Source organism: Amborella trichopoda, chromosome 1 (assembly GCF_054954075.1).
Source record: "Amborella trichopoda isolate Santa Cruz 75 chromosome 1, AtrichopodaSantaCruz75HAP2 v2.0, whole genome shotgun sequence".
NCBI classification, from domain to species: Eukaryota; Viridiplantae; Streptophyta; class Magnoliopsida; order Amborellales; family Amborellaceae; genus Amborella; species Amborella trichopoda.
The window spans coordinates 43,963,510-43,983,335 of NC_142336.1; the positions used below are offsets into that span (position 1 = coordinate 43,963,510).

General features: G+C 36.2%; 1 protein-coding gene across 1 annotated transcript; it reads right to left on the reverse strand.

Annotated features, from left to right (window-relative positions):
- Positions 1-5,332: 5,332 nt before the first annotated feature.
- Positions 5,333-14,170, reverse strand: LOC18442150 (ketol-acid reductoisomerase, chloroplastic). The gene is made up of 11 exons (XM_006852374.4): positions 13,853-14,170; positions 13,632-13,724; positions 12,360-12,425; positions 10,399-10,539; positions 9,931-10,158; positions 9,698-9,815; positions 9,473-9,612; positions 9,161-9,328; positions 6,238-6,393; positions 5,942-6,133; positions 5,333-5,761 (listed from the first exon to the last, which is right to left on the reverse strand). Exons 1-11 carry the CDS (start codon positions 14,135-14,137, stop codon positions 5,585-5,587), a joined length of 1,764 nt encoding a protein of 587 aa, XP_006852436.1. The 5' UTR covers positions 14,138-14,170; the 3' UTR covers positions 5,333-5,584.
- Positions 14,171-19,826: the final 5,656 nt, after the last annotated feature.

Below are 19,826 nucleotides of genomic sequence, written 5' to 3' on the forward strand. Positions count from 1 at the left end.
CTTCAAAAGAGGCAGATTAATTCAGGCAAAGGTCTCTCTCTTTCCCCTCCCCCGCCCCCCAAATCCAAAGCATTCTTTTATGATGAAAATGATCAAAATGCCCCTAGACAACTTTAAAAAAAATAATAGCTAAAAGAACCTATGTTTGAAAAATGGGTATTTTCATTTCCTTTCAAGGCCCATTAGGTTTTGCGAGTTTGGTATTTGACCATCCAGTCCAGCATGGTAGACTAGACTTGACATACCACCGGTTGGCGGTTCACTAGTTTCCTGCTCGAACCAGCCGGTCTGGCCCTATCTAATAGTTAGTGGTTACAAATGGTGTATTCACTAGTCATTTTTATCAATAAGTTATACAATAGGTTTTAATCATGGTTATTACATTGATTACGAAAAAAGATCCTCGCTTATGACGTCGAACTTGGTCAACTTCTTTTTTTTCCTTAATTGACATGATGTTCAATAAACAATGGTTGATTGCTTAAACTGATGGTTGTTATCTGTTTGCAGGACTCTGCAGACCAGAGGAGAAAATGTTGACTCTACACAGCATGAAGAGCTCCATCGAGACTCCAACTCTGGCCTCAGAAGAATAGATTAGAATTTATTCACACAAATTTTTCCATTCTCAGGTTGTCTCAACAATCGTGTTATGGATTATGTAAAATTCCTGAAAAGCTGAAGAAATAAGTAGAATTTTGCTCACAAAAAAATTGATACATCTGTATCGCACTGTTGCGATTTAGGTGGACCCAATATTCATGGGCCTTTTGGGGGGGAAGCATTCTACTTGATTTTTCGCATTTCCAGCAGAAGCATTATGTACTTGAGACATCCACATTGCTTCTAAACACGGTGGTACCCTGCAAGAGTAGGGTTGTACTTTTTGCTGTTGGGAACTGCAGAGTTCTTTCAGAAATTGATAATGCTCTCTCTGATTCTAGAGGCTTAGGCCAAGGAAGTTTTGTTAACAATGTCATCATGACTGGACTGGCCGATCCAACTGCTTGAATGCCATCGAACTGAAAATTTTAAAGAATTGATTGGAACTGGTTGTTCACCGGTTGAACTGTTTCAACCAGCTCGTTTCAATCTGGTTTTGGCGGGGTCTTCCAAACGTTTTATTGCGTATTCTGTTTCACGTCTAGCCCTACTGAACCATTATGTTTGTAAAATGATCTTCTGGTGGTAGGGAAATTTACGTACAGACCAGAAAATTTTCTGGCACCATGGGCTATATTTTTACTAAATTTACATGGAGGAGGGACCAAAAAAAGAAAAAGCGATGGGCAAGATGTGATGGGACTGTCCTAAAGTCGGGTTCTTTGATGTCCCAAACATCATACATCCCCATCGTGGGGTGGTTAAATATTGGGTTGGTTAAATATTTGGGTGGGTTAACTAGTTGAAACCAATGGTTTAAAAAACGGATCGGTGACCCGGATCGGGCTTCCAAAAAATCATTCCGGATCGGCGAATCGGCGATTCGGATAGGGAATCGGGTGAATCGGTCAGAATAAAGCTTAAAAAAAATTCAAAAAAATTATTAAAATTCATTATAAATATTGTTTTTTAGGAATTCAATAAAAAAATGAGGGTACTCCATTAAGAATTTTCATGTTTTTGAATAAATATGCGAATATTGATATGTTCTTTCCCTGCATGAACCGCCATTCAGCATTTAATTTACAGTATTTCGTGCTCATCCCTACACTGTTGCTGTTGGGACTCGATATGTGAATAATATGGTTGGGATAGGGTGGCCTCAGAATCATCATCTCTCTCGTTTTCTCTTTGAATAATATGGATTAAAAAAAAAAAAAACAAATTTTCAAAAAAATCGATCATGGATTAAAAAAAAGTCACAAATTTTCAAAAAATTCTATCATGGATTACAAAAAAAAATTCGATCATGGATTAAACAAAAAAAATCACAAATTTTCAAAAAATTCAATCATGGATTACATAAAATTCGATCATGGATTACATAAAATTCGATCATGGATTACAAAAAAAAACAAACAAAAAAAACAAACAAAAAAAAACAAAAAATTCAATCGTGGATTACAAAAAAAGAAAAAAATAGTTCGATCATGGATTACAAAAAATTCAATCATGAATTACAAAAAACTCTATCATGGGTTACAAAAAAAGCAAAAAACAAAAAATTCAATCATGGATTACAAAAAAAAAAACAAACATTTCGATCATGGATTACAAAAAAAAACAAACATTTCGATCATGTATTACAAAACATTCGATCATGGATTCCAAAAAATTCTATCATGGGTTACAAAAAAAAACAAAAAAACAAAAAAATCGATCATGGATTACAAGAAAAGAAAACAAACATTTCGATCATGGATTACAAAAAATTCTATTATGGGTTACAAAAAACCAAAAAAATCGATCATGGATTATAAAAAAACAAAAACAATTCGATCATGGATTACAAAAAAATCGATCAAGTATTACAAAAAAATCTATCATGGATTACAAGAAAAAAAAAAAAAAAAAAAAAAAAAAAATATTCCATACGGAATCGCCGATTCACTGTTCGGACTCGCCGATTCCGTACAGTGAATCGGCGATTCACTGTACAGAATCGTCTGGTTCTCTCTAGAACCGGACGATTTCCGATTTTTTGGGCGATCCGGTCCCTTTTCACTATTTCCGAGTCGAACCGGGCGAGTCCGGTTCGACTCGGCGTTTTTTAAAACGCTGGTTGAAACATCAGACAAGCACTATGTTTTTGTTTTGTTTCCATGATTGACACATCATATTGTTCTTTTTTTTGAAAAAATACTTATATGATGTTTCAAATATGGTTATGATAGGATATTGATACTATGAAGTAATTTATCATTGTGTTCAATAAATTTAGACACTTATATACTTTTGTTTTGTACACAGAGCTTTTTGTAGTAGGGTTATTTTTTGTTATTAGGAGACGTGTGACGTCATCTATATGGGTTGTATCATCACCCACATAAAGCATTAAATGCCACTAGTGTACTTTATATGGGTGATATTGCACTTCATGTAGATGATGTCACATCCTTCCTAATTACCAAAAATACCCTTATTAAAAACATGCTCCATGTACAAAACAAGGGTAGACGTGTCCAAAATTTATTGAATACAATGATAAATTACTCCATAATGTGAGAACCCTAACATAACCCTTCAAATATAAGACCGGCTTTTTATCACATGAAGAAGTTCAATATCGACAATATTAGATCGTGTAAGAAGTCGAAAAAATTGTGCTTAATACAGTGCAGTATCACAAATATTTGACTACTTAGAACTTCAAAAAGGAATTAGTACTGAGGAGCTATCCGATATTTGAAATATCTAACTAGGCCAATGTGACCTCAATATCTAATTTTACCATAGTCCGATGTTTCTAACATCGGACCAACCTAGGATTTGGGCAGTTCGGTACTTCGAGCAGCCCTAAAATATAATAAAATTGAAAAAATAAAAATATGGAGTAAAATCAAAATAGTAAAATCTCAAGAAAAAGGGGACCTCATACTATCTTTTTTGCTTTTTTTTTATGGTCCAATGCTTGGCCAAAGTGGTGCTTGCGTGTTTTAATTAACACTTGAAGGATAAATGACTTTCACTTTTGTTGAACCAAAAATTGGGAACTTTATTTTTTTTTTTCTTTTGATACTTTTCCCATCTCATGTTTCATATCACATTGAATTTCCTTATTATAAAACTGGATCCAGAAATATGAACAATATGTTGATAACACGGCTAAGCGAATCAAATTGGTAGAGTAGGTCAAGAAATTATGATTTAAATACTAAATTTATAAATTCCAAGTACCATATTAATATATTTCAAAATAATATTTTTACAACACTACATCCTAAATTCAATTCCTATTAAAGGTCGGGACCCTCTCCCCACTGACTCTCACAAAAAATAAAAAAATGGTTCCACACTAATTTTTATGGGAGCAAAAATACAGTTGAATATCCTGATGGTACTCTCGGTTGCTTCAAACAACCAGTAGTGCGCAAAAGTGCCATACCCAACACCTTTTACTCAATGAGTACGTGCCATACCCAACACATCACCAAATAATTTATCAACAAAAGTGCAAGGCGAGTCATATATGTATTGTTACATTATCTTATTTCTTTAACAAAAAACAAAAATTAGATGAAACAAGGATTTAAACATAAGACGTATCATGCATGAGCACTAACCATCATGACATTCGATGTTTAGTGTTATAAAAAGTGAAATATATATTATATAGGTAGCATATGGACGCCTATGTAGGTATAGAGGTACGGTTACACATTTAAATTTTATCATGATATATAACTTTGATGTAAAATGTTATTTGAATTATCTCAAAATCTATTTTTATATCTAATTATAAAATTTTAAATTTCAAAAATAGTTAAAAATCAAATAGATTTATAAACCTATGAAAAACTAAAACATAGACAGCATAGATAATATGTTGTAAAATGTATTATTTATGAAACTTAAAATCTTTTTATTTTTCATAGTCATACATCTTGATGTCAAGATGAACAATTAAAGGGTTTTTCAACATTAAAACCACCTTTTCCGACGGATTTTTTAGGAGCATCCATAGTTCTACATCCTTATGTCAACTTTTTCCATATTATATATATCTAATTTATATGTTGATTTTGTATTTTTAAAACTCAAACTCTACTCAAGCGAGCTACTCGGACTCACCCGAGCTACTCGGACTCACCCGAGTAGATCGGCTAGGCCAAGAGCCCTCCAAGAGCCGAGTACCTTGGCCGAGTAAATTTTTTGAACATTGTTTGGTAAATTTTCTTCTTCAACCATTTGTAATTGACTCCCTAGGGATAATCTCTCTGCCACTCATAGATAGGGCTGGCAATTTTCAATTGTGGCAGGATCTCCCATCACATTCAAACCTAGAATCCTCTGCAAGTCATAGAATGCGGGTGTCATTTGGCCAATGTTATTGGGAGGGTAGGGCCTTTTGGTCTTAGAGTCCCACCTTTCTGTGAAGGCAACTATCAACATGTGATCATTCTTGCCCAAGCAAAGATCCACCGAGAATGGGGTGGGGGTCGTGGTGGCAGCAGCACTTGTGCCCCAACTAAGGTTTAAGCTTCATGTTCTCTTAATTCAGAAAAATAAAATAAAATACTAGTACTTATCGTGAATAATACAATAATTTATTCAATATCCTTGTCTTCTTAAAACTAACTCATTTCCGCACTTATTACAAGGTCTTGTTAGTCATTGAAAGGTTCGCATCTCCATTTCCCTTTTATCGACATTCGAACTCATGCATATGTTTTGCTTCGAATGAACTAATAGTTACTGCATATAGATAATTCCAATCAATACAAATAGCTCAAGGAACAACACAGATCTGTCCCATTAGGATCAATTCTTCTACCTACCCAATCATCACATACATTACCGGATCGTAGTAAACTCTATAACGTACGAGAGGCTTTTTCATCACAAAATGCTCTGTACCTCTCCACACTTCTGTCACCACAGATACCCAAATCTTAATTACCTGACTGGTGACACCCAAGTCTTAGTTACCTGACTGGCGTAGTTCAGGGCGCACGAAATCTGCATCTGCTGTCACAGATATGTCAACAGTGGGCCTCAACTGTGCACAGGCATCAATGGCCCCATGTACAGGGTCAGACAAGAAATTGCTGATGAGATCTTGATTGATGGGAGTTTCCTTGTCCGCAGCCACAAAAGTCTGAAAATTACATTTGCAATATAGATGAGAGATGATTGGTTTTTTGGGTGATGGGTGGAATGTGAGAATGCGTGGGTAATTGGAAATTATGCAAAAGAGAGACAAGTGGGTGGTAGGAATGTGAGGATATAAAAGACAATGGGTAACAAGAATGTGTGTGTTTGAGAGAGAGTGGGAGACCTGCTGAGTGAGGATATAGTCAAAGCGAGGAGCCCACTTCCTAGCTCCCAAACGTGCTGTTGTTGAACAGTTATCAACCATGAATGAGACCCCACGTGCATGCATGAAAGGGTTCAAAGAATCCACTGCCTCAATAACACTCTCGTTGATGATCTCCGAGTACGAGTGCCCCTTCTTTCTCAGAACTTCAATCTGAGGAAGAGAACAGCCAGTGGCCTCAATTATAGCTTTCGACCAAATTATAATACATTGGCATTTGCCTAAATTTGTGAAGAGGCATCCCAAAGAGTTCTCACCTGTGCCATCATTAATGCCACATAAACGCCTGCAGTGAAGGGGTAGAGGGCACCCAAGTCACCTGCAGGCCGGGCTGATCGCACTCGTTCCCCGACTTTCCACATTCGAGTTTGATCAATTTTACCCATGGGGAAGGCTGGTAGTCCATCCTTTTCCTGATAAGAAAGCCCAACAAATTCAAGTCACTTGAGATGTCAACCCCATTGCAGATCTCAGATACACTCCACAGCTTTTGAAACTTCTTTTTAAAGAGAAGCAAACAGTGTAGTTCATCATAGACGAAATTTTTCTTTTTGTAACCCTTATATTTTGGTTCCTACATAACATCAAAGACCTTATATGATCCAACTTAGATAAGCTAGAAGCCAACTTGTTCATTCTTGAAACATATACAGGTATAGCATGGAAATCTTGCATCAAAGCAAAAGCGGACTGTTCGAAATAAGCAAATGCTTCATAGATTATATCTAGGATATCTAGGTACCTTCTTGTTAACTGCATAAGTACGAGTATGTTGATTATATTTTATCAAGAAAAGTACTTGTATTATATAAAAGAAGTTTCTTGGATCTTTCCCAAAACTAAAAGTTTGCTCATTTTCTAAATTTACTCCTGGTGACTCAGCCAGGGCACAAAAAGGATTGACTGGGTGAGTCCTAAGTGGACTCCCCGGCTCCAGTCTGAGTTGGGCAAGATGCCCATGAGATACCCCCAAAAAGTAGGAAACATTGTAAGATCCAAAAAAAATAGAATATGAAACTTTAACTAAATGAAATCAAACCAATTTCACTAAACCAAACTTCAAGGCCAAACCTCCAATCTTTGCATTCGGTGCAAATGAAGCCTCAAATCTTTGTCGAAGGGTCCCCAAATACCTGAAATTGGAACCCCTGAACCAGATTTGAGATTCAAGTTCAGATCTAGTGGATGCAAGCTCAAGAAATTTTTGGCCAAATACTGTTTTGATTATGATAATCTCGCAAATCCAAGATTTTGAGTGGCTTATGTTTGAAGACAAGCCTATGACTTATAAATAACTAAAGAATACGCGTAAGTAACACATTTCAACCAAGATCGAGCTATCTGTCAAATTTGTTGTTTATCTCTCCAATTGGATCCTTCTAATTGACAGAGGATGCAAAAATGACCCAACCCTAATTTCAGAGTAACGGATGCCTAGTTGAAAAGCAATAGTATAAAAAGGGTTTGGCTTTCCTCTCCCCTTTTATCTGTGAAAAAAAAGACAGGTAGGACTCCACTAGTCCTAACCAACTTGATGAAGTATTAGAAACTCATGGGATTTTCGACTACTAGCCTAAGATACTACAGTAACTCAAGCGAGTTTGTGTACAGTATCCTTCCCTACTTGAGCATGGAAGTTCCTCACCAAGCCTGAGTGACTCGGGCAAGTCCAAATGAACTTCCCGAGTTTTTCAACACTTCTCTTTTCATCTCTCATTTTCAACACTTTTGGAATGAATATTTTTTTTTTTTAACAAGAAATGATAAATATATCAGAGGGAACTTAGGAGTGTCCAATAGGCGACAAGATGAGGGAAAGTAGACATAGGTGGGCTAGCCATGCACAATGCAGATCCAATACAACACCATTAGGAGGTGCGATTTGGTTCACGTAGAAGGCTCTAAAAGAGCAAGGGAAACCCCAAAAAGATATGGATGGAGGTAGTGTGAAAGATAAGGGGACTTATGGTCTTACTGAGGGTATAGCCCTTGATAGAGCAGAATGGCAGAACAAGATTTGTGCCATTCTCGTTTCAAGACTATTATAATTTGTAAAACATTAATTATAGAGATTAAATAAACAACATGAAATATAAGGAAAATGCAATCATCATCATCTATTAATTTCCTTAGCTTTTGCCTCTTTCCACTTAATTTCCTATAGGCACATACTATGTTAATTCTACTTCGCCTCATTGTATCTACTAACTCCGTACTCTTACCTGTTAGAGTTCCTACATTCCATGTGACTCGACAAATCCTATTCTCTTGGAATTCGTCTAGCCACATGGAATGTAGCAATTCTAACAGCTTAGAGTATGGAGTTAATGAATACAGTTATGCGAGGGAGAGTTAACATAGCATGCGTACAAGAAACTAAGTGGAAAAGGGCAAAAGCAAAGGAAATTGATGGATGACGATGATCTCGTTTTCCTTGTATTTCATTTCATGTTGCATCTTTCATCTGTCTAATTAATGTTCCACAAATTACAAATATTGCTTTTGTCATCACTTTCCCAATAAAGGGAAATTCCTTTATTCATTTATACTGAGATAAGTGCTACTCATTTTTATAAAGGAAAAAAGTTTATATAAGTGTGAGGCTCTAAACAATCGAATTAGGGAGCACCTCAAATATTTCACTAGAAGAGATTGTTTTGATGCCCAAATATTTCACTAGAAGAGGTTGTTTTGATGCTCAAATTGATCATCTCGACCTCAAGATGCATGGACATGAAGAAAAAATGGATTTCAAGTTTTGGTAATAGTGCATCTTGTAATACATTTTTGGATCGTCAATTTTCAAGATTTTTAAGTTTTCATAGATCTGCTCGATCAACACTATTTTTTAAGCTTTAAATTTCATAATTAGATTATTAGAGATGAAAATATATTTTAAGGCTAACACAAAGATTTCCAGTATAGAAATCACATTTCTCAACACTATTTGAAGGTGCGCTTTACTTTGATTGTTTAGAGCCTTGGCTTTATACAAACTGCACCCTTTCTAAAATCCCAAAATCATCTTGCAAGAAGTCTATAAAGAGCACAAAAACCCAAAAGTGTAAGGACTTGGGCATAAAATTCTAAGAATCTTCAAAAAGAAAATAAATTCCAAGAATCGCCCAAATCAGTCACAATTGCAGAATGCGTGTAGAAAGTTTTGGGGTCCTAACTTACATAGAAACGTCGTCCAGCCAATACCACGCTCCTGATTTCACTGCCACAAGCAACATCTTCATAGCATTCATACAAGATGTCCATGCATGGATAATATGAAGCACTGTATGCAGTCTCAAATTCCTTCTTTCCTTCTGCGCTGAGGGAGTTGTATATAGATAGCATACCCTGAGAAAGGTATCACAACGTAAGTACATTGTACTTACCAACAAATCCAACCAACCAATACTTAAGAAACACAAGAACAAAAATAAGGATAAAATGGAAGGAAAGCAAATGGTTGGCAGTATTACAAAAGAACCAAGCACTGACTTTTGTCGAGATAGTCTTTGATATGATTCCGGTTATGCTCTCAACAGTATTTTTGTAAGCCAGTTCTTCATTCATGCCAAATTCAGTGTACCTTCTGAACAAAGACTCCACAATTCCATGTACTGCTCCCAATAAGATGCCTACAAATTGTACAGAAATTTAGATATTTTTATCTTCTGAGGTAGTTAGGCATCAGCATTACAAGCAACATGAATTTGAGTTTACCTCTCTCCCCGAAAATATCGCTTTTGTACTCCTGCTCCAACGTAGTGGCAAAGGTAAAAGGTGAACCCAGGGCAACTGACCAGCCAAGTGCCACATCTGTAGCTCTGCCATCAACATCCTACAGGTAGAAAAAAGACAGGCCATGACCATTTTGTTATGCTATATGGGGTGTGTGTGTGTGTGTGTGTGTGTGTGTGAGAGAGAGAGAGAGAGAGAGAGAGAAAGAGAGAGACCTGGTGAACAGCAAAACTGGCATTGATTCCTGCACCATTGATCTCTTTGCCCTGAACATAGAGCCTCCTTACAGATGGACCCATTCCCTTGGGACAAACTGCAATCACACTGATATTCTTCGGGAAATCAAGGCCCAACGACTGTAGATGTCCTAGTAGGAAGCCATGGGACAGCCCAAGGATGCTGTTTGGCTTCATGTGAGAAAATATTTTCTCATAGGTATCAGCCTGCAATAAAAAAACACAACTTCAGCACCCTTTAGTAACTTTCCACAAATGTCTGATTCATGACATTTGCATAAATAAAATAATTGCACATTAGAAATACACAAATATTGATTTCAGGCTAAAATACATTATCATATCAGACATAACAAAGAAAGAAATATAGAGTTCCTAAAATTATGTTAGTTTAAGGAAACATGGGAAGTGAATATTCCATCCAATACCAAAAAGAAAAATATCTACCTGTGCAGCATCTGAGATCAATACTAACAATAGGTCACTGGTTGAAACAGTTTCCCAGATGTCACCCAAAGTTCCACTCTCTTCTGTAAATCCAGCAGCGCGTGCCTCAGCAAAAGAACGGGATCCTTTCCTTAGACCGACCTGTATCAATCAACAATCCCAAAAGATCCGCTCTTAAAAAACTCCCCATTTATAAAGAGATAAATTGCTCCACATTTTAAAACAATAGCACACTTCTTACAACAACAAAATTCCGCATTTTTATTAGCTAGTTTGATTAAATGAGAGGACCGTTAATCTACACTTTTTCTAATAATGATAGTAGTTATTATGAACTAAAATGTTACAACAGAATATGATAAAATCATAGTTTTTTATTTTTTTTAACTTGAAAAACCCGAATGTCATAAGATAATGAGATATTATTTTTTAAATTGGCGTATAGAACTTGAGAATGTGTTCTAAAATGCGGAATGTGGTCCTGATGTGGTCGGAGGCTGCGGCTCAATGAGGGTGCATCACCCCAATGCGGTCAATAAATATAAGAAACTCAAAAAAATCTCAAAAAATAGGTTAATGTATGGAAAAAATATGGAGGTGATTTATGTGATGTTAGGTATTTAATTTATTCATTAACACCAATATTATCAGTTGTTGGATACTTTCAATCCCCTGATAGAAGTTCTTAGAAATAGAAAATAGAAACTAGAAACTTGAAACGAACTTTATAGAAGACATTAGAACTTAGAAGACATCATATTATCATAATTCATGAACATCCAAAAACCATAATCACAAATTCGTAATTGCAGACTTTAAAGTAACAAAGTCTAAAGCAAAAAGTTTCTGATATCTTCTCGGCCTTTGAAACCCTCAATATGTTGATGAATCTATGCTCAAACTTCTCCAAAACACCGCCCAAGCTAATTCCAATCCACAACCCAACAACCCCTAGAGCAAATCGACAATTTTTTGAAGAAAAATCTTCGCCAATTGTTTACCTCTTTGTTTGATCCATAAACAGCCACATTTATGGCTGTTCTGTGTTTGGGGGGCTTTAATATCCCCCAAAACCCTTTACCCCCCCTTTTCACATGTGTGTGTGTGTTGTGGGGGGGGGGGGGGGTGTGACAAAAATACCTATGCTCATATGCGCTATGCAGCTGCATATGCGGTGGGATACGGTGCATATGCGGGTGCATCCGAAAAAAGCGCATACCGCCCCTTGCGACACGTTTCGGGGTGCATACCGTAGCATGAGGCCACATATGATTTAAAACAATGCTTGAGTTGAGACTACAAGAGGTTTTAAGAACATGATTCAAGATCAATACATTCGTAATGGATATGAAATATTCTAGCCCAAAACAATTCATCATAAACTGTACCAGCCTCCTGCAATCCCAGTATAAACAGACACCATTGTATGCATAGACTGAAATCATGTAACAACTTGAAGAGAAGAATCAGCCATCAGAGCATCCAGAAAGAGAAGTCTCGAAGATGAATATTTTATAGTCCCATTCAAAAGCAAACCTTTCTCAAAGATGAATTTTTAATAGTCCCACCTAAAATAAACCTTTGTCAAAGCTGGTTGCTTCCAAATATAAAAAATCCCAAACTTCCACTCAGAGCAGGGCAAGGCTTCTTTAAGGAAACTATACTAGTAACCTTCTGTGTGTGTATTAATCCTTATACTTACTTAGTAACAATGGAAGTCATAACATGAAAAAAGGGCCAGTTCATTAATAACAGCTACAAAAGGAAAGCCACAAAGTAACAAACAAATTAACCAAGAACAGCTAACATAAAAATAAACAGTGAAATAATACATAAGGAATGCACCAGAAACTAACTTCCTAAGGCCACAGTCAGAAATCAGAAATTGGGATCAAGTGAATCATGCAACAAAAAAGGAATGCAATGCAAGAAAAGAGGAAAATGACAAGTGCCAATCCGACCTTCACAATGATATTAGATTGTGCTTCTGCTAAAGAATCCCTTAAATTTTGAGCCTGGGCAGGACCCTGCATCCATAAGGGAGGAACAAAAGAAGATTAATATTTTTTTTGCAGAGAGAGAGAGGTGACTCCCATCTCCCCCATACCCCATGACGAAATAAGAAACTAAATGCAAAAAGAATGGCCATGAAGAAGAGGTGCTATTTTGTCCTATTAGAATACCACAGACAAATATGAGAGGATGGAGCAACTATATATTAGTGGCATACAGATGATGTTCACCATCCTAAGACAGAAGAAACATCTTTTATTCAGTTGTCAAATACTTTGCAGATATTAACAATTTAGCATAACTTCTATTTATTCAACATAACTTCTATTTATTCACCCAAAAAAAAAAGCATAACTTCTATTGGCAACAGTTTGCAGACTTTGATATAACAGCAAAGCATTCAAGAGTATTTGGCAGTCATAGATTCATAGGTACAGTAAAAAAAAAATCCCTAGTTACCAATTTCTCTTCATGATCTAGCGCAACATTCAACAGTAGAAACTACAATGCAAACATACAACTGGGGGCTCAATAACAAAAGGAAAGTGAATGTCCACAAATCTATCATCCAGTCACTTATGCAACGATAAAAAAAGTTATGTTAATTAACATAACAAAATCAATAGCAAGCAAAATATGTAACAAATAAGGTGGTAATCCAATCACCTTAACACAATTGAACCAAAATACATGTCACACACCACCAAAAGAGCTAAGGCAATTCAAGGTTTTGAAACAAACATGGAGACAGTTTTCTGCACAAATCAAAAGATATGGGTATCTAAAAGACGCACTTATCACATCAACTTGAAATATCGACCAATGACTCATGAAATACGACTAGCAGAATAAACTAATCCTCCTAGAACTACCAGCAACAAGCCGGGCAATGAGTTCTGAAAGAGCACAAATTTCGACAATAAGAAACTGATGGCCAAATGCATGAAAAATGAAATCACAGGCATTTGATGGGGGTGAAAGCACATGTGTAATCCAGAAACATTGGCAACGCCCAATTTTTTCAAGCAACAATTCATATTTACTAAGTTACTGGGGTGGAGTAAATGAGAAAAGATATTAAATTTAATAGATAGAACCTAACTTTCAATTTCTAGAAAGATAAAAGAGTAATTTAACCCACATTCTTGTAATTTGAATTTCACACTCTGCACGCTCCTCCACACACAAACACACACACACACAGAAAGAGAGAGAGTCACCTGAGAACCCCAACCAATAACCCCGATCTGTTTAATACCCTTGAAAGCCTCAGGAAGCAAATGGAAAAGATCACGCCCACCTCTCACTATGTACTGAAAAAGACCCAAAAAAAACAAAAAACCGGAATCATTTACCAACAAAATAATCAATTATAAAAAACTATCAAAACATAAAAACTATAGAGAAGATCCAATCAAAAAGAGGAAGGCTTAGAAAGCACCTCATCGTGACCAGTAAGGGTGATCTTCTCTTTCTTAAACACTTTAGTATCAAAGTCCAAGGCCTTCTCCGGCTTAACAGCAGGCATGGACACCATTCTTGCGCCAATGGCCCCTTTCCCTGAGGCACTTGGGGATAAAACCAGCTGACGCCATGACCTAGAAATGGAAGAAGAAGAAGACGATAAAAACCCTAACCCCAATCTCGAACTCAGCTTTGGGGTTTTTACCCCATTAGAAGAAGATGAGGAGGTAGCTACAACAGGGGAGAGCGAAGCAGCCGCCATGGATGACTGTGCCTGAGACAACAGTGGGAAGAGGGGCTTGCAGTTAAGCACCAGTGAAGATTTTATAGTGGGATCACACGTGTATAGGATCCGATCACCCTATCAAACACGTACGAACATTATGGCGTCGCGATCCTTCAATTTTGTCACATACGTTCGCAAATGCGGTCCACCGCTTATCATACGTATTTAAAAAGTGGGTTTTTTTTCTTTCTATATGTTTTTTATTTAGAGATGAATGTGGCACCCAAAATTTCACCCCTAATAATTTCGAATTAAAAATATAGTGAAAATTATAAAAACCCCCCAAAACACACTATGTATTCAATTTACCCCCCTCTAACGTTTCCTTTCACTTTTTTCCTATTGACAACTTATCTTCACAAAAACCCCCTAACCAAAAAAAAACTAAAAATAAGTCTTTTTCACAGCCTTTTCTCTCTCTCTCTCTCTCTCTCTTCGGCAACGTAGATAATGTGCTCCGACATTACGAAAACTCTCTCCGGTAGTAGACCTTCTGGAGCCAGGGCACTCTGGCTGTTGATTACGTCGCTCCGGTTGTACAAAAACGCTCTCCGACGACAGACATTCACTCCCGCAGTACACTTTATGGAGCCACAGCACTTCGGCAGTGTGGTAGTTCGCTCCGGCAGTAGACGAATTTGCTCTGGCATTACATGATCTTGCTCTGGCAGTACACCTTTAAGAGACATTTCGCTCTGACACTCTATGAATGCGCTTCGACAGTAGGGTCAGTAGAGCCACAGCGCTCCGGCAGTGCATTAAGGCGCTCCGACAGGGTTTTCAGCGCTCCAGCGGTAGATGAAGACGCTCTAGTAGTACACCTTCTGGAGCCACAGTGCTCCGACAGTACCTATTCCGATCTGGCAATCATTACAAAGCGCTCCCACAGTGTTATTTTACGCTTCGACAATAAGCAACTTGGGACCGCCAGTTGAATTTTTTTTGTATGGGAAAGGCATTTCCGTCCAAAAAATAACAACTTTGTACCTTGGGGGGTTTTTGAGAGGAAATGTTGTTGTGGGGAAAAAAGTGAAAGGAAAGGTTGGCTGGGGTAACTTATGTAAATAGTACATTTTGGGGGGGTTTTTGTAATTTTCCCTAAATATATCTTAAAATAATTTATTCAAATTGCTTTTGGAATCTTTAGTCAGGGATGAGAGCATTTGTTTTTCTTATAAAGAGGTAATAATTACTAATAGCAATTAGATGTCAAATTGAATGGCTCGAACAATATCACGAAGTTCGAAAACATCATTTTTAACTAGTATGGACATACTCACGACCACTCAATTTGAAATTTAAAAAGATAAAAAGTAAATGGTATTTTTGTATACTTTTCTTTAGTTAATTCTTCACAAATCCAAGCTAGATTATTTTTTGAGCAGCAAACTCATGGATGTAAAATTAAAATTTTTATAAAGCGACTTAAAATGTGTTTCAAATCCTAAACTCATCACTAAGGTAAGTATTTGGAAGGGATCACATTCGAGTGGTGAAATGAGCGTGAGCACACGTGTTGAATAGCCTTTAAAATATTGACCAATGAGTCATGAAAAGAATCGTCTGGTAATCGGGATGTTGATCTTCATCATATCATTATTATCATCATCATCTTTATAGTCTTTTCTCAACTATTGGGGTCGGCTACATGAATTATGGTTCGTCAGTGTGTTTTATCAAAGGCCATACCTTCAATGAAACGATAAATCCCCATATCTTTTCCCACTACTTGTCTTTTGGAGGTACCCTTTGCTCTTTTTTAACCTTCCACTTGAACAAACAATAGTAATAGAGGGATTATTCATTCCAAACTATCACAAACACCAATAACAATGCGGGTTGAATAGGTAATTTCTTTTAAACCACATAGCTAATCTAAGCCTTTAGAATGTACCATAATTTCCTTTGAGCTAGAACATAAAGAGATCATCATCATCCATGGATTCTAATGAACCAAAAAGCATAATCTCCTAACTCTAGTTGGAGTAAGTGCTCAAGCTCGTTCACCAAGAAGGCGTTTGTCTTAGAACATGAGGGGGATTGGGGGGAGTCAAAAGAATGGAACAAATTTTATTCTGGGTTAAAAAGCACAAATCAAATATTTTCATTTTTGGGGAGACCATGCTTCCTCTTTCTAATACACGTTTGGCGAGATCTGTTTAGGGTAAAAAACAATTAGTTTGGTCTCAACACCTTGGGATGCTTATAGCATACCTGGATTTTGTGGGAGAAATCTCATTCAGTTAGATACAGTAGATTAAGACAGAACACTAAAAGAGTTCATTCTCAAAGGCATGAATGTCATGTTGAGGCCGCTTTGAATTTTTGCTGGGTCTAAAAAAGAATTATGGGCCAAATCAGCTCATAAAGAGAGGAGTTATGAGAGGAGTTGAAAGGGGTGTTCTCTAATTATGGGCTGCCCTAGTGTATTGGATGTTGTTTGAATGTCATCAAATGACTACTCAAAAGGAGTGGAGTTGGCTAAATAACATAGAATATGTCACCATGTCCAACCACTACATAGGCAAGCCACTGATGTCTAAAGGCAATAGGTTCCTCTAGTCCTAGAATTGGGAAGTGCATTTCATTGAAATTAACTATAAAGCCCTCCTAGAAAAAGAGCCCGGGCTTAATTGGTTAGCGCTTGACAATTTGCAATGCTACGTCCTAAGCTCAATTCCTACCAGTACTCTTACCAGTATGTCCTAAGCTCAATTCTTACCAGTACTCCTACTAGTACTTTCAGTACTCCTACCAGAACAGCTTCCTATGCTCTTTCCCACCATGTGCCCCAATAGAAACAAAATACAATACTCCTACTTTATAGAAAGGCCAAACAGAAGAAATATTGCCATTTTTCTTTTTGAGGCTAGTGTATATTTCATGTATAATATACAAGAAAGTGCTGATAATGTAAATGGTATATGAGTTGTATTCCTTTGTCATTGTATCACCATTATTTATACACCGTGGTTAAGGGTTTTTTTATTGATACTAGATAAAACGTTTTAGGGCTTTTAAGACAAGGGTAAATCAAATAAATTGGATAAATCATGTTCCTTTATGGATTAAAAGGGAATGGGTGAGGGAAACTAAAGGATAAAGGTTCAAGATCTTTTCTTCTATCATGATGACTAATTTAAAGAACGATAGACTTTTTTTTATCTCGCAGATCAACCATCTAAATTGAATCCTAAACAAAATGGCAAACCTACCTCTGACTCCAATATATAATAGGGGAACCTACTCCTTCAATTAAACACACCTTTCAAAAGCCTCTTTCTCTTTTCTTTCATAGAAAATGGATTGGTATTGCTCAATAGAGAATAGCAGTGTTTGAAAACAAGGATGAGTGGGGTGGATTATCCACACCACATCGGTGATCAAGATCCTCAAGGATTGGTCTGAATCATGGTCCAAAATTTTTTTTTTTTTAAAAAAAATAGGGGTTATGGGGTAGGGGGTGGGTTTAGGGGGACTAAAAAAATGGGTGGTAGTGAGGGAGCAAGCATTCATTTTCAATACTGATTAAGTTTTTGATTCCCAATTTGGATCAGTAATTCTAATCTAGATCAATCACCGAGTATTCAAACGTTGGAGAAGAGAGAGCTTAAGAGTGGTTGTGTTTACTAAAATATTGGTGCCCTACAAGAAAATAATACATCAATGAAGTTAACATTGGGAAAAAAAGGTGAAGGATTGGTGCTCCAAATGCGCTTCACCCATTGTTCGCAAAAGCGAACCGGAACGGTTAAAATATGAAAAGATGATTTAAATAAAACACATTCAAATGAAGTTGAAAATTAATGAAAAAAATGGATTTTAACCCATTTTATAATTTCCAATGGCTTTTTTTAAAATTTTCTAAAAAAGATAGAAAAATATAAGAGTGAGTATTAATGACCAAAACAATTTTTAATCTTTACCATAATGTAAAGAATGTTTAAAAATGCATTACAAATCAAATTCCTTATTTTTTAGAATTTATATACATTTTTTTATGTTTTTATTTTTTTATTTTTAAATACCAGTTGATCACCCTAATTGCCCAAAACCGAAACTGATCTAGCCGGGCAGTTAGTAGTTAGATCGGGCGATTTTGCGAACAATGGCTTCATCCAAGCTTGAGTCATGAAACAATGTTTTCGTGACACAAGTACAGGACAATGCAGGAAGCTGCATGATATGAGCATGGCGAGAAAACCTGATCGTGCCCCACTTTTAAATGGCACCTCATTGCTTGGGTACAAGTGAGGAAAGGGACACAGGTTAGAGAGAATGCGTGCACTCAATCCTCCCAATGAGTGTTTCAATAATAGGATAGGTTGGCAAATTGACTCTTTGCAAATTTGGTTCAGCAAATTCGATCGATTCTTCAATGTGAAAATCGGTTCCAAAATAGTTTTATAATTTTAATTTGAAAACATAAAATAATAAAAACTAATAATTGGGGTCTCAAATGTACTTTTCTGGAATTTTTTGTTTTATTCAACCCTTTTTTTTTAAAGAGAAAAGTTTATATAGAACTGAGACTCTAAACAATCAAATTAGACCACAAAACTTTCACTAAAAGAGGTCATTTTGATGCCCAAATATTCTCAAATTGATCATGTTGACATCAAAATGTATGGACATGAGAAACAAAAATGGATTTCAAGTTTTGAAAATAGCATATTTTGTAATGCATTTTTGGATCGTCAATTTTCAAGATTTTTAAGTTTTCATAAATCTATCGATCTAAACTATTTATAAAGCTTTAAACTTTATAAATAAAGATGAAACCACAAAGATTTCTAGTATTGAAATCTTTTTAATCTATCACAAAGATTTCCAGTATTGAAACCATATTTCTCGTTATGATTTGAAGGTAGGCTCTAATTTGATTGTTTAGAGCCTAGGCTCTATACAAACCATACCTTTTTTTAAAACTAATACATATTAATTCATTACTTTCCAAAGAAGGAATTTTTTTAGAGGGAGAAATCTTTTTTTTAAGAGCAGTTCCTTGTACATGTTCCTTGCTCCTATATTTTGAGGGTCGTTTATTAGAGATTTCAAGGAAGAAAGCTAAATATTGGAGACCAGCCTCTCCCTCTCTATAAAACAAGTTTTAAGGCCATGAGAGAACCAACTAAGAAAGTTGTTCCTGATCATTCTGGAGAAACCTTGGTACTTTTGCAATATACATTCCAACGATATTACTATCAAAATCTGGTATTTTTGGGGAATTCATTTCTATTTTCTTCAACATTGATATCATAGCAATGTTATCGTTGACGATCTTAGTGCTGTAAATTTCATTCTTTTTATTCTAAACTTGCAATATTCTTTCATTGTTTTTGTATTATTTGCTTATCTGCTGTTATCTTTTTTGGAAGGATAACTTTATATGCTCATCATTGAATTTTCCTCTTAATTATCTCCCTCTGTGATAGATATTAGCATCATAACCGGCAATTTCACTGCATTTTGGTTTTGTCCTTCCCCCAATATTTCACTACATTTTGCTTTTGACATTTATCCAATATTCCATTGTTCATTGCTCAAATTATATTCTCTTGGGCTTCAGCGGTAGTACTATTGAATCCATGATGAAATCTCAACTCCATTCTCACAAAAAAGGTAGGGCCCAAATCCCCGCCAACTAACCCTTTAATTTACCCGA

What these genes read in the sequence shown, in the direction of transcription:
- LOC18442150 (XM_006852374.4), bottom strand. Translation starts at nt 14,137, where the DNA reads ATGGCGGCTGCTTCGCTCTCCCCTGTTGTAGCTACCTCCTCATCTTCT. An exon ending in CCCTTACTGGTCACGATGAG is followed by an intron (nt 13,725 to 13,852) that starts GTGCTTTCTAAG and finishes GGTCTTTTTCAG; the next exon opens with TACATAGTGAGAGGTGGGCG. An exon ending in CAAAGACTATCTCGACAAAA is followed by an intron (nt 9,329 to 9,472) that starts GTCAGTGCTTGG and finishes TACCTTTCTCAG; the next exon opens with GGTATGCTATCTATATACAA.